The sequence below is a fragment of the Oncorhynchus mykiss genome, chromosome 5 (assembly GCF_057628025.1).
Source record: "Oncorhynchus mykiss isolate SJ-2025 chromosome 5, ASM5762802v1, whole genome shotgun sequence".
NCBI lineage: Eukaryota > Metazoa > Chordata > Actinopteri > Salmoniformes > Salmonidae > Oncorhynchus > Oncorhynchus mykiss.
Window position 1 is genome coordinate 32828304 of NC_143026.1, and position 12903 is coordinate 32841206.

At 46.5% G+C, this 12903-nt stretch overlaps 1 protein-coding gene across 7 annotated transcripts in view; it reads left to right on the forward strand.

The window, feature by feature from the left end:
• nup214 (nucleoporin 214) overlaps positions 1-12903 on the forward strand; it is an 80245-nt gene that overhangs the window by 38856 nt on the left and 28486 nt on the right. For all 7 annotated transcript variants that reach the window (XM_021602473.3, XM_021602472.3, XM_090234513.1 and 4 more), the window contains exons 25-29: positions 3748-3826; positions 4646-4718; positions 4975-5074; positions 5207-5256; positions 5431-6975. In XM_021602473.3, coding sequence (XP_021458148.2) covers positions 3748-3826; positions 4646-4718; positions 4975-5074; positions 5207-5256; positions 5431-6975 — 1847 coding nt within the window. The remainder of the gene's footprint in view (positions 1-3747; positions 3827-4645; positions 4719-4974; positions 5075-5206; positions 5257-5430; positions 6976-12903) is intronic.

Consider the following 12903-nt stretch of genomic DNA (forward strand, 5'->3'; position numbering starts at 1 on the left):
ATATGTACCTACTGTAGATAGGAATAAAGTGACTAGGCAACAGGATAGATAATAAACAGAAACGGCAGCGTAGGTGATGAGTCAAGAGTTAGTGGAAAAACAGTCAATGCAGACAGTCCAGGTAGCCATTTAGTTAACTATTTAACTATGTAGCACTAAATAGTTAAATAGTCCCTGCCATTGGTGATAAAAGGGCTGTTGATGACATCTGTGCATGTCATGTCAATACCAGAGTGACTAAGGTGCGCCAGGATGGACAGATGTTGGCACAGCCCTGTATAACTGTTCCCATAAAGTGACAGAGGGAGAATGTCAACGTCCCCAATGTCACAGTCAGACTGGAGGGAGAGGGGCCCTTTAATTGGCACCGTCAGCAGTTTGTTTTTATAATAAATGTTGTTGGGGGAAGGGGAAAAGGAAAGTTCATTTTATGCTTAAGTGCCGATAAGAAATAAATGCACACGTTCTGCTCTTTCTAGATAATATCTGGTATTTCGGAATGAAATTGTTTGACTGCACCAAATGTCAGTTTATTCAGAAGACCTTCCTTGCTTACAAATAGAGTTTTGAATAGTTGTTAGTCTTACGTTTGAGTGTGAAATGCACTTTACCCATCATCCTTATCTAGGGAGATCCTCTTTCTCTCTTAGTCTCACCCTGGTCCCTTATTTTTCCCCATGACATCACATTAAATCACCCATAGCTAAGAGTCACCCATAACAACCGGTCTGATTACTTCTCAGACGTGTTATATGCAGGAACAGCCATTTACTAATCCCATATCCCCAGGCTGTCCTGTCTTCACTGCAGTAGTGTTGTCCTGCCCCAGCCACAGTGTGGAACTGGGGTGGACAGTATAGATTATTAGAGGCGCTGCTGCCAGCCAGATGCCAACACGGACAGAGAATGGGATTTGGTGTATGGGGGAAAACACAGCCGCAGCAGTATAGGGTTTTCTCTCACACAACTTCTCTCTCTAACTCCTCTGTCTTTTCTGTCCTCCGCTCTCCCTTTCTTTCCCTGTCTCTCTCTTTCGTGTCACATCTGTCATCTAATGGCCTTTTACACACACACAACATGACTTAAACAGAGCAGAACACCTCAGAGCATATAGCCAGCTGTAGCATCCTTCCTATTAAGATTTACTTCAATTAATTAATTTAATTTTATCTGTGGGGTGGTCTTTCCATTTCTAGGCTTCAGTGGCTGTGTGATAGAGTTATAGTGTGTTAGCAGCAGGAACATTGCACTGGAGAGGGTGGTCACTGGTGCCTGGCCTAGCCTGCCTGGCAGTGATGAAGCCGGCCAAGTTGTAAACCTAGGCTGATATATGGCAGTGCTTCTAAATGTCTGTTGGTGCCAGGTTACAGTGCGTACTTATGTTTGTGCTTGACCTCTAGTACCAAGGAAACAGCAGACAACGGCAGAGCGCTCTTCCATCTCTCTGAGTTAATGCATGGGTAAGGCCTGCCCATGCAACTTTGATGGAGAGATACTGAATAATTGACAGTGTGTGTTGCTGACCCAAGGTGATAGGTCCACACTGCACAGGGGGAGTGGTCAACACACAGACGCCGCTCACCAAACGGACATGTTTGTAACTATGGAAATGTTGTAGCAAAGAGAACTTGGCCCTGTTCCTAAACAACTCCTAGCCCCCACTTTTGCAGATCTGAAAGAATAAGATGGGTATAAGCAAAATGATGGAGGTTCCAATTGAAGACCATTTCGATTACACCTTTCCAATTCCTGCAGTGTGTGGAGCTCTGTTGTGTCTGGTGTTTGAGTAGTTCTAAAATGTATAGCTTGCTTCACTGTTTGCTGACTACTACTGTTATGTAGGCTACTCCGGTTCCTGCACAGTACTGGCTAATGGGGAGAGCCTGCACTACCTCTTTCTCCCTGGAGGGGGCCCTGTTGTCAATGAGATTTCAGTGGCCATTCCTGGCCTGACTTGGGCATGCTTGAGTAAGTGGGGGCTCAAGATGACAGCATTGGTACCTCACAGTTCAAACTCATCAACGTTTGATTGAACCTGTCACAGGTTCAGCTGTTACTTTACACTACACATCCTCCTCTCTGCTAACTCACTGGCCTTAGCGGCTTACATCTGTAGTGGAAGATCTAGGATCTGTAGAGCTTCCCATTAGCTTTTTGATCACCTCTTATCTGTCAGGCCTGTTCAGTGTGCCTGTTTCTTCTTTTGTTTAGTGCTTAGGCCATTTCTTCAACACACACATTCCTTTTGTGTGTGTGCCTGTGCGTATTGATCGATGCGGGCTGCCCAAGGCCCTGTGGTGATGCGGTGCTCATACTGATGCAGCACTGAGACGGCCGTGAGTAGAGTTGCTGATGAGCGGAGTAATCATCCCCAGCTCTGCCACCTGCTCTGTGCCCCCTCATCCAGAACTACAAGAACCACCAGACAGACACCCACATTGAAAGAACCACTAAACACACACTTAACCCAAATATTATGCATCTTTACACATACATACATACATACTCATCACCACTACCTACCTCATAGGAAACACAGTCACTTTACCAAATACACACACCTCCACCAGAGAGAAGATCTACTATGTCCCTAGTCAGGTTGATGTCCCCTGTACAGTAGTTCTCTGATGTGGAGTCCTAGCTTATTGGAGGTGAGTCCATCACATGAGATGAGCCATCATCCCTAGTTTGTATGTGGGCCTCAGCCGAGAGAAACAGACTCCAGCTAGGCGGCTTTATTAGGTCACTGCCTCTATCACATCTGATTCACTGCCGGCAGAGGCTACCAATCTGAGTGCATCTTTGTCTCGCCATCCCCCACGGCACTCACTGCCCCAATCTCCCTCTCTTTTATCACCTCTCTCACAAACAGCTCCCTCTCTGTCCTCTATCTCCATCCCTCTTCATCTTTAGTTCTCCCATGCCTCTCTCCCAATCGGTCACTGTCTGCCATGCTCTCTTTCCTTCTCTGCCCTCTCCCAATGTCTTTGCCTCCCTATCTCACCCTTGCTCGTTCTCTAACCCTCTGCCCCTGTTTCTCTGAGAGGATGTAATTGATGGTCCTCACTCTCTACTAGGCCTTGCTGCTCTATTGTGATGCGGTTGAATATTTTGGCAGGATTCTCCCTGGGGCCATTTTCCAAATTAGCTCTGCTCACAATAACAAGTCCACCACAGCCAGACAGTCTGATAGGCAGCTTATTTTAGAGATGCATTCCCCTGCCAGTCGGTCCCTCAGACACAACACTGGGCCTGTATTGTGTCCATCCACGCCAGTATGGTTTTGGTTCAGTTGTCTATAGTCTGTCCGTGGCAGTGGTTGATGTTGAAGAATATTTAGTAAGGCAGTGCAGGCCTATTGTTCTATGGCTTTTGTCTTCTGTATTCTATCCACTACTGTAGGTATCGTACATGGCCTTGGCTTTTGTCTGGGATGAGACTATCCTTGGGTTATGCAGCGTGTTTGCAGGTGGGGTAGTAAATTATAGGCTGATGCAAAGCGCTGATGCACACACTCAAACACCCCAATTAATCACTTGTGGCGTGAATAGCAATCACACCTCAGTTGTAAGTATGTGCGTGTCTCCTCATCGCTGACTTGTATTCGTTAACTTTCGGAAAGCAATTCCTGATGAAATGGAGTAGATGAGGAGATGAGAAATTAGGCTGTATTTGAAATGTGATGTATGCTTTGAATCCAACTCGTTGCGCACGGTTCTTTTTATTTCCTCTTTCTCCCTCTCTCAGCTCCTCAGTCCCAGCCCCGGTCGGTCAGGTTGTTCAGCAGGTTTTGGCTACAGTGGCCAACACCAACCAGGCCAAACGAGTGAGTATCAGCAGCCCGTATGGCATCCTCCCAACAGTCAAATCCTGTGAACTACATCACACTCCCACACCTTTAAGCCAGCTGTCTGGGTATTACTAGCTAGAGGCCTCATTTCTCCCTGCTCTAAGAAAGTCAAGTCAAGGTAAAACGTCACCAACTTGCAGACGGAACCAACTGAATACACGTGCAAGAGATATTCAGCTACAACCGGAGGCAAATGGAAGGTCAATAGAAAGTTATTGTTTATTTATAAATACCAAGGAGTTTCATCTGTGTGCTATCAGTGGCCGAATATCTCTCCTACACCCCGACTCTGTGTAGTTCCTGGAGTTCCAGTGTAGTTGGCTGACTGCTGGGCTGCGTTGTTATGGGTTAGAGGGCACAGGGCTGTGAAATGCCCCAGGTTCCTCCCATGTCCCAGCGGTGGATCGATAGAAGTGGCAACTGGGTGGGAACTGAATCATACAGGGGAACTCTCACACACACATTACACCCCATTCCGAACCAGGTTCAAGTTTACGGGAAGACCCAAGCACTCATGACGCATAGCCTACACACCGATACACTCACAGAAAAAACACAGACCATGTTAACACTAAAACACTGTTTTGTGATAAACAGTTTCCAAAGTCTGAGTACTGAGATGAACTAAATGACATTTTGCTTTGACTTATGATAAACATGAAAGTATATTTTGGCTTTTTCATTTTTGGGGGGTGTTTTTCACCGCCTTATTTTCACCCTCTTTGTTAGTAGTTATTTTTGAAGCCTTGGCAAAGAGAGGCGTTTAAACTGTCCTTCTGTTGTTTTTCTTGTCAGAATTCTACTCAAGGCATACTGAAGGTGTCCGCTGAGAGTGTCTGCTCAGCTTCCCCCCAGGGTTTTGTGTTTGGTAAGTACACACTGTAAAGATGAGATGTTTTAGATGCTCATCAAAACATGCTGGAAAACACCTTCCACCTAGAGTTGATATATTTTTCCCAGGGTTTTTATATACTTGAAATTTACTAAATATCTGAGTGAACCATTCATACATTACATCCATTTGATTACATTCCGTACGTTACATATTTGATAAGCTCTTAGTATAAAAAGGTGTACTGAACCTAATTATCATGCTTCATTTAATGCCATCTCCTCTCCCCCAGGCGGACCCCCTAAAGCTGATGCCCTAGTCTCCCTGCCCCCCTCCAGCTCAGCCCCGTCACTGGGGGAGCAGAGCAGCAAAGCCTTCTCCTTCATCGCAGCGTGAGTCTCTGGGGTCAGGGGTCAAAGAGGGACACTTCATTTCAGACCTTGATTGGAAAACAGGAAAGTTAATAAAATAAATAGACCACTGGCTGACTGTGTTTTCTCATACTATATGATGCTTTTGGACAGGTCTGCCGGGGGCTTCAGTTTCTCCTCTGCGCCCCAAGGAGCTCCACCAGGTACCTTTCTCGCTCATGCACAGCCATGTATGCCACACATCAGTTTTAGTAGACAGTAAAGTCAGTGTTATAGTGTGTTGAATGCCATATCAATGAAGTAATAATCTATGAAATCCATTACTCGAAAGAGTTGGGCGTAGTTTGTAAATTTGCTGTTCATTTCTCTCTTCCCAGTAAAGGATGTGAGTAAATTCTCCTTCAGCAGCGCTGGCGGCAGCACAGGCAAGATGATGTTTGGCTCCTCTACCGGGGAGGAACCCTTCTCCTTCACCCCCAAATCCACCTCCCCCGCCCTGGGGGCCAACGGCTCCCCCACCCCTCTTCCCAGCATGTCAGGCGAGCCTGTGAAGCCCACCTCCATCACCCCCACCCTCAGAGTGGAGCCCCAGGCCCCCAAGGTGGTAGGAGGAGAGACCCTGGGGAGTTTCTCAGGTCTACGTGTTGGCCAGGGGGATGAAGAGAAGCCCTCAGCGGCCGCGTTTAGCTTTGGTCAGCCGGACAACGGAGCGGCGCTAGGGTTAGGTACGGGGGCAGCCCAGTTTAGTTTTGGGTTGGCCCTCCAGCAAGGGAAGCTAGCCGAGGCTGCATTTGGTGAGGCAGATTCTACCCTGACAGACTTATCCAAGGCTGCATTTAAGCCTCCCGAACCAGCCGCCCTGTCTGTCACTAAACCTGTGTTCTCAACATCAGCAGCCACCTCCTTCAGCAGCCTCCTAGCGGCACCCCTCTCTTCCCCCTCAACCACCCTGGAGAATGAGCACCACAAAACCCCCACCACCCCGGCAGACTCCACTCCACCCCTAGAGCCTTCTTCCTCACAGCCCAGCCCCTCCGTCAGCCCCCCTATCGCTGAGCCTGAGGTTACTACCTCCCCAGAGTCCTCTGTCACCCCCACCCCTACCATCCCTGAAAAAGCCCCAACGCCCCCAGCTCCCCCCGCCACCTCTACCACCTCTTTCCCCCCTGCCTCCATCACCCCACCAGCCCAGGCAGCCCCAAGCACCACCCCAGAGCCTGTCCATGAGTCCATGCCTGCCCCTGAGGCCTCACCACCCGCAATCACCCCCACCCCGGAGGCCCCACCACTAGCCTACCCGGCCCCCAGCTCAGACAAACCTGGCTCCATCTTCACCCAGCCACCGGCCGTCATCGCAGTTAGCACAACTGTAGCCGTCACCAGTCTCACCCCGGTCATCAACACTGCAGCCCCCGCCTCCACCACCCCTACCAACTCCAACTCTGTATTTGGGCAGCCTGCTCCAGCCTCAGCGGCTGCCGGAGGCTTTGGTTCCACCGGCTTCGGTGCTCCCCTTGCTACAGGCGCAGCAGCTGGCTTCGGGAAACCTGTATTCGGACAGACAGTAGGCGGGTTTGGCCAGCCTGCTGCTAATGTAGCCGGTGGCTTCGGTTTTGGCCAGTCTGCATTTGGGGCCAACCCCGGATTTGGACAGCCCGCAGTGGCCTCCCCTGCTGCAGTTGCCAGTACCGCTGCTAGTGGAGGTGGTTTGTTTGGAGCCCTCAGTGTCAGCAATGCAAGTGGCTTTTCCTTTGGCTCCCCCAGCGCCAGTACGGCCAGCAGTACGGGCACAGGCCTGTTTGGGCAGCCGAGCGCCACCCCGGCCTTCGGGCAGCAGAGTGCTGGGTTTGGACAAGGCTCTGCATTTGGAAGCAACACCACCACTACATCCTCCACTGGTTTCAGCTTTGGACAGACTGCAGGTGAGTGTGTTTGTGTTTGTGAAAAGGCACTAATACTGGTTCCATCCTTGAATTCATCACCAATGTATTGTATTTTCTAAGTGTCAGACAGCTCAGGTCAGCGTCTTATTGGAACTTGGTCCGTCCCTTGGACGTCACCACGAAACTGTATGAGGTTGTTTTAAGCCAGTCTAGTATTTACACAGATGGCATCTCAAGCTGCCATTCTATCTCTTCTAGACTTCTATGATTTACAATCTGTTTAGGGATCAGACAATACCTTCAATGCTTCAGGATTGGATTACCAGATTCTAGTTGATTTTGACAAATACTCTCCAAATTCCGTATTTAGGACTACTATAATTTTAGCAATACTATGTTCACCTATACAAACATAGCATAGGTAGGGAAATAGGCAATGGGGCATCCTTGACAGTCAGAGCTGCGGGCAAAGTGTTTAAATGGATGTTTTCCGTCTGAGACTGAACAGCATCATTAGGTGTTTATCACGGCCATTAGGATAATGCAGCTAGGAGAGGAGCCCTCTACTCTCTGATACAGCCTCATCCAGTCCATCCATCTGGGCCTGTTAGGATCTGCTGGTACTGGCAGGCCATACTGCTCCGTATGTTCATGGGTCATAGGTACAGACACACATGATAACAGGTACAAGACACACACGTGATAACACATGGACACACACGTACACATGGATTTTGTGTTGTGGATATGTGGTAGTGTAGTAGTGGCACACACTTAATGTGTTGAGAAATGTAATGGTGTTTTATTGTATATAACTGCCCCAACTGCCTTTTGCTGGATCCCAGGAAGAGGGGATCCAATATAAATACAAATAGGGACTCTGTAAACTACTATGTTGGAGGAAGTTGGCACTAAACACAGGTCTAGGGTCAGTTTTGTGTTTCACCTGGTACAGATATGGTTAGGGTTGGAATGGTGGTTAGCTGATTACCGATCTGTACATATAGGGGCAAGTTTGTTCGACCTTGACACTGTAACCCCCAGTATGATAAGGTGCACACTTTAGGCTACATGCAAATTACACTACCACCAGTGATTTTCAATGTACACATTCCATGGCACATGGTTTATGAACTGATGTGCAAAACAAAGCCGGATTCATAACTTCGAATTTTTCAATTTAAATTACAATACAAAATTATTGCAACCAAAGCATGTTATATAAATGGGGATACAATATTCCCAGCTCTGCAGATTTTGCTGTGATGAGGCAGAGTCATTAGATCATTTATTTTGGTACTGTCCATATGTAGCTTGTTTTTGGTCACAGGTCCAGGAATGGCTGAAGAATTGCAACGTTTGCCTAGAACTAATGCTGCAGATGGCAATACTGGGTGATTTGAAAAGCCATAGTCAATCAATCAATAATAAAATAATTATTTTAGCAACAATGTTTATTTTTAATTAACAATCTGTAGAAGCTATGAGAATAGAAAGGTTCTGTACTTTTGTGATGCATCACAGCATAGTTGAAAAATATATGGCAAATAGAAATCCAAAATGGATGGTGTTGAGAGATAGATGGGAGGGGTTGAATGGAGCTGAAGGGTGGGACTAATAACAAGATAACCAATGTAAAACATATGGGGTCTGTAAAATGTATATAGGTTCAAACATTTTGTAAAATAGCACAGTTACAAATAGAAATGAAACTGGATGGACGTCAGAAATAGAGGAAGGCCAGGACTAAAAACAAACAAAATATAATTATTGTAAAATAGATTGTGTCTGTAAAATGTGTAATAAGATGTATAAACTGAAGGTAGAAGCCTAAGTGTTATTGTTTATTTGTTTACTCCAATTGGGGGTAGGGTTTGCGGAGAATAATAAATGTATATTAAAAAAATAATAATCTATATAGGTATGCATATGTGTATGTACATGGATATACAGTGGGGCAAAAAAGTATTTAGTCAGCCACCAATTGTGCAAGTTCTCCCACTTAAAAAGATGAGAGGCCTGTAATTTTCATCATAAGTACACTTCAACTATGACAGACAAAATGAGAAAAAAAATTCCACAAAAAATCACATTTATTTGCAAATTATGGTGGAAAATAAGTATTTGGTCACCTACAAACAAGCAAGATTTCTGGCTCTCACAGACCTGTAACTTCTTCTTTAAGAGGCTCCTCTGTCCTCCACTCGTTACCTGTATTAATGGCACCTGTTTGAACTTGTTATCAGTATAAAAGACACATGTCCACAACCTCAAACAGTCACACTCCAAACTCCACTATGGCCAAGACCAAAGAGCTGTCAAAGGACACCAGAAACAAAATTGTAGACCTGCACCAGGCTGGGGCGACTTAATCTGCAATAGGTAAGCAGCTTGGTTTGAAGAAATCAACTGTGGGAGCAATTATTAGGAAATGGAAGACATACAAGACCACTGATAATCTCCCTCGATCTGGGGCTCCACTCAAGATCTCACCCCGTGGGGTCAAAATGATCACAAGAGCAGTGAGCAAAAATCTCAGAACCACACGGGGGGACCTAGTGAATGACCTGCAGAGAGCTGGGACCAAAGTAACAAAGCCTACCATCAGTAACACACTACGCCGCCAGGGACTGGGAGAACTTGCACAATTGGTGTCTGACTAAATACTTTTTTGCCCCACTGTATATACACTGCTCAAAAAAATAAAGGGAACACTAAAATAACACATCCTAGATCTGAATGAATGAAATATTCTTATTAAATCATTTTTTCTTTACATAGTTGAATGTGCTGACAACAAAATCACACAAAAATTATCAATGGAAATCAAATTTATCAACCCATGGAGGTCTGGATTTGGAGTCACACTCAAAATTAAAGTGGAAAACCACACTACAGGCTGATCCAACTTTGATGTAATGTCCTTAAAACAAGTCAAAATGAGGCTCAGTAGTGTGTGTGGCCTCCACGTGCCTGTATGACCTCCCTACAACGTCTGGGCATGCTCCTGATGAGGTGGCGGATGGTCTCCTGGGGGATCTCCTCCCAGACCTGGACTAAAGCATCCGCCAACTTCTGGACAGTCTGTGGTGCAACGTGGCGTTGGTGGATGGAACGAGACATGATGTCCCAGATGTGCTCAATTGGATTCAGGTCTGGGGAACGGGCGGTCCATAGCATCAATGCCTTCCTCTTTGGAGGAACTGCTGACACACTCCAGCCACATGAGGTCTAGCATTGTCTTGCATTAGGAGGAATCCAGGGCCAACCGCACCAGCATATGGTCTCACAAGGAGTCTGAGGATCTCATCTCGGTACCTAATGGCAGTCAGGCTACCTCTGGCGAGCACATAGAGGGCTGTGCGCCCCCCCCAAAGAAATGCCACCCCCACCATGACTGACCCACCGCCAAACCCGTCATGCTGGAGGATGTTGCAGGCAGCAGAACGTTCTCCACGGCGTCTCCAGACTGTCACGTCTGTCACATGTGCTCAGTGTGAACCTGCTTTCATCTGTGAAGAGCACAGGGCGCCAGTGGCGAATTTGCCAATCTTGGTGTTCTCTGGCAAATGCCAAACGTCCTGCACGGTGTAAGCACAGCCCTCACCTGTGGACGTCGGGCCCTCATACCACCCTTATGGAGTCTGTTTCTGACCGTTTGAGCAGACACATGCACATTTGTGGCCTGCTGGAGGTCATTTTGCAGGGCTCTGGCAGTGCTCCTCCTGCTCCTCCTTGCACAAAGGTAGAGGTAGCGGTCCTGCTGCTGGGTTGTTGCCCTCCTACGGCCTCCTCCACGTCTCCTGATGTACTGGCCTGTCTCCTGGTAGCGCCTCCATGCTCTGGACACTACGCTGACAGACACAGCAAACCTTCTTGCCACATCTCGCATTGATGTGCCATCCTGGATGAGCTACACTACCTGAGCCACTTGTGTGGGTTGTAGACTCCGTCTCATGCTACCACTAGAGTGAAAGCACCGCCAGCATTCAAAAGTGACCAAAACATCAGCCAGGAAGCATAGGAACTGAGAAGTGGTCTGGTTATCACCTGCAGAACCACTCCTTTATTGGGGGTGTCTTGCTAATTGCATATAATTTCCACCTGTTGTCTATTCCATTTGCACAACAGCATGTGAAATTTATTGTCAATCAGTGTTGCTTCCTAAGTGGACAGTTTGATTTCACAGAAGTGTGATTGACTTGGAGTTACATTGCGTTGTTTAAGTGTTCCCTTTACTTTTTTTGAGCAGTGTATTTACCAAAAATGAAATGAAATGATGCAGACAATTACATTGATGGAAGCAACAATCTTTCTGCAATATTACACTACCACTAACCAAGTGCCATAATGATGATGAAATAAACTAAGCCCTTGTAATGTGTTTTGAAGAGATTATATACTGAACCTTTTTAATTAAGCAGAAGTGGGCTGTCAAAGTGTGGGTTTGACTGCTAGGGAAAGTAACCCAGGTCAGAGGTTAGTGTGTCCCAGACAGCCCAGCAGCTGGCTGGCCTCTCTGGGTTACTGGAGTCAGTCAGATGGAGGGGGTGGGAGTGATGGGATATGTGGGGTGGCTTTGGGTTGGAGACAGTTGGGTGGGTAAAAGGAGAGGGTGTGAACTGTGAATGTTGTCGGCAGTGTAGGCTAAGGCGTGGCAGTGGGTGAGAAAATTGGGGTGTTGGGCTGAGAGAGTTTCCCCATTCCCAGGGATTCTCTGAATTCTCCCGCGTGCCAACAGGATGGGTTGGCCGCAGGGAGAGACAGCTGATCTCTATGTGGTACAACTCCGCAGTTACAGGACCAAGTTCACTGTGTCTGTCCTAGGGTTAAGTGTTAAGTGATTTTTATGAATTCATTATGTAGAGAGACGCTGAGTGATATCTAAGGGAGTGTTAATAGCCAGGGTCATAGTCTGTCTGTTTCTAAATGTCTTTGTGTGGGCCTGAGGTGACAGCAGGCTGTGTTCGATCTACAATAGCCAACTAGCCACGCCAGTACAGCAACATGTCACACTGTAAATGTCCCTAGAATTCCTATTGAGTCTGGATGCGTGTTCTTCATTCCCATGTATTATGTCTGTCCCCTTCATGGCTGGGGAGTTATTACACTCAGCAAATTGTCAGCGTAAATACAGTATGTGAACTTGCCAATGGACTGTTACGTTTTTATTTTGGAGCACGTTTTCAAACTGTGCCTATGAACGCTCATTCATAAAAAACTGTTAATGCCCCATTGACAAATAGTGTTACTTTTTAGAAAATGTGTATACAGAGTCATACGCATTTATTTTACGGCTCTGCCTGTTTAAAAAAAAAAAACACCACACATGGACTAATTTGAGCCCCACACAATGTTGTGGGTGGGTGTCTTGAATTAGTTTTGTAATTTCAGAGATGGGTGAGTTCCATTGCCAAGTTCCTGGGCCCAGACTAAAGGCAGTCACAGCATTCATTTGAAGGGCAGTCCCCATACGCTGAAAAGACAACATTTTCCGATGGATTATTATGGGGAAATTGACTCTGGGCATGAGGGATTTTATGGACAGTCGTACAGCCAGCTTTCTAAAAGATGCCAATTTTAAACAGGGAATGAGCAGAGGCCCAGGGATATGGGGAGTTGGGAGATATCCTGGGATCCGCTGGCTTTCTCACACACAGCACACGCTTTGCCGCACACACAAAAGTTCCATCCATCTAGAATTTGTCAGAAGGCTGATCACACTTCATACATTTCCAGTGTTCCCAGGGGCATTGTGTCAGAAATATAAGTAGAGAGTAGGGTTACAAAGGGTCGTAAACTTTCCGGTAAGTTTCTGGAATTTTTACTTAAATTCATTAAAAAGTTAGCTTATAACAGTGAACCTTTTTTTGTGAGATACACAAGGCAATTCTAGGTCTTGTGGCATATTTTGGTTAAAGTATCCTGAATTCAATGGAATCGCAAACCTCTGCATGCACAGTGCAT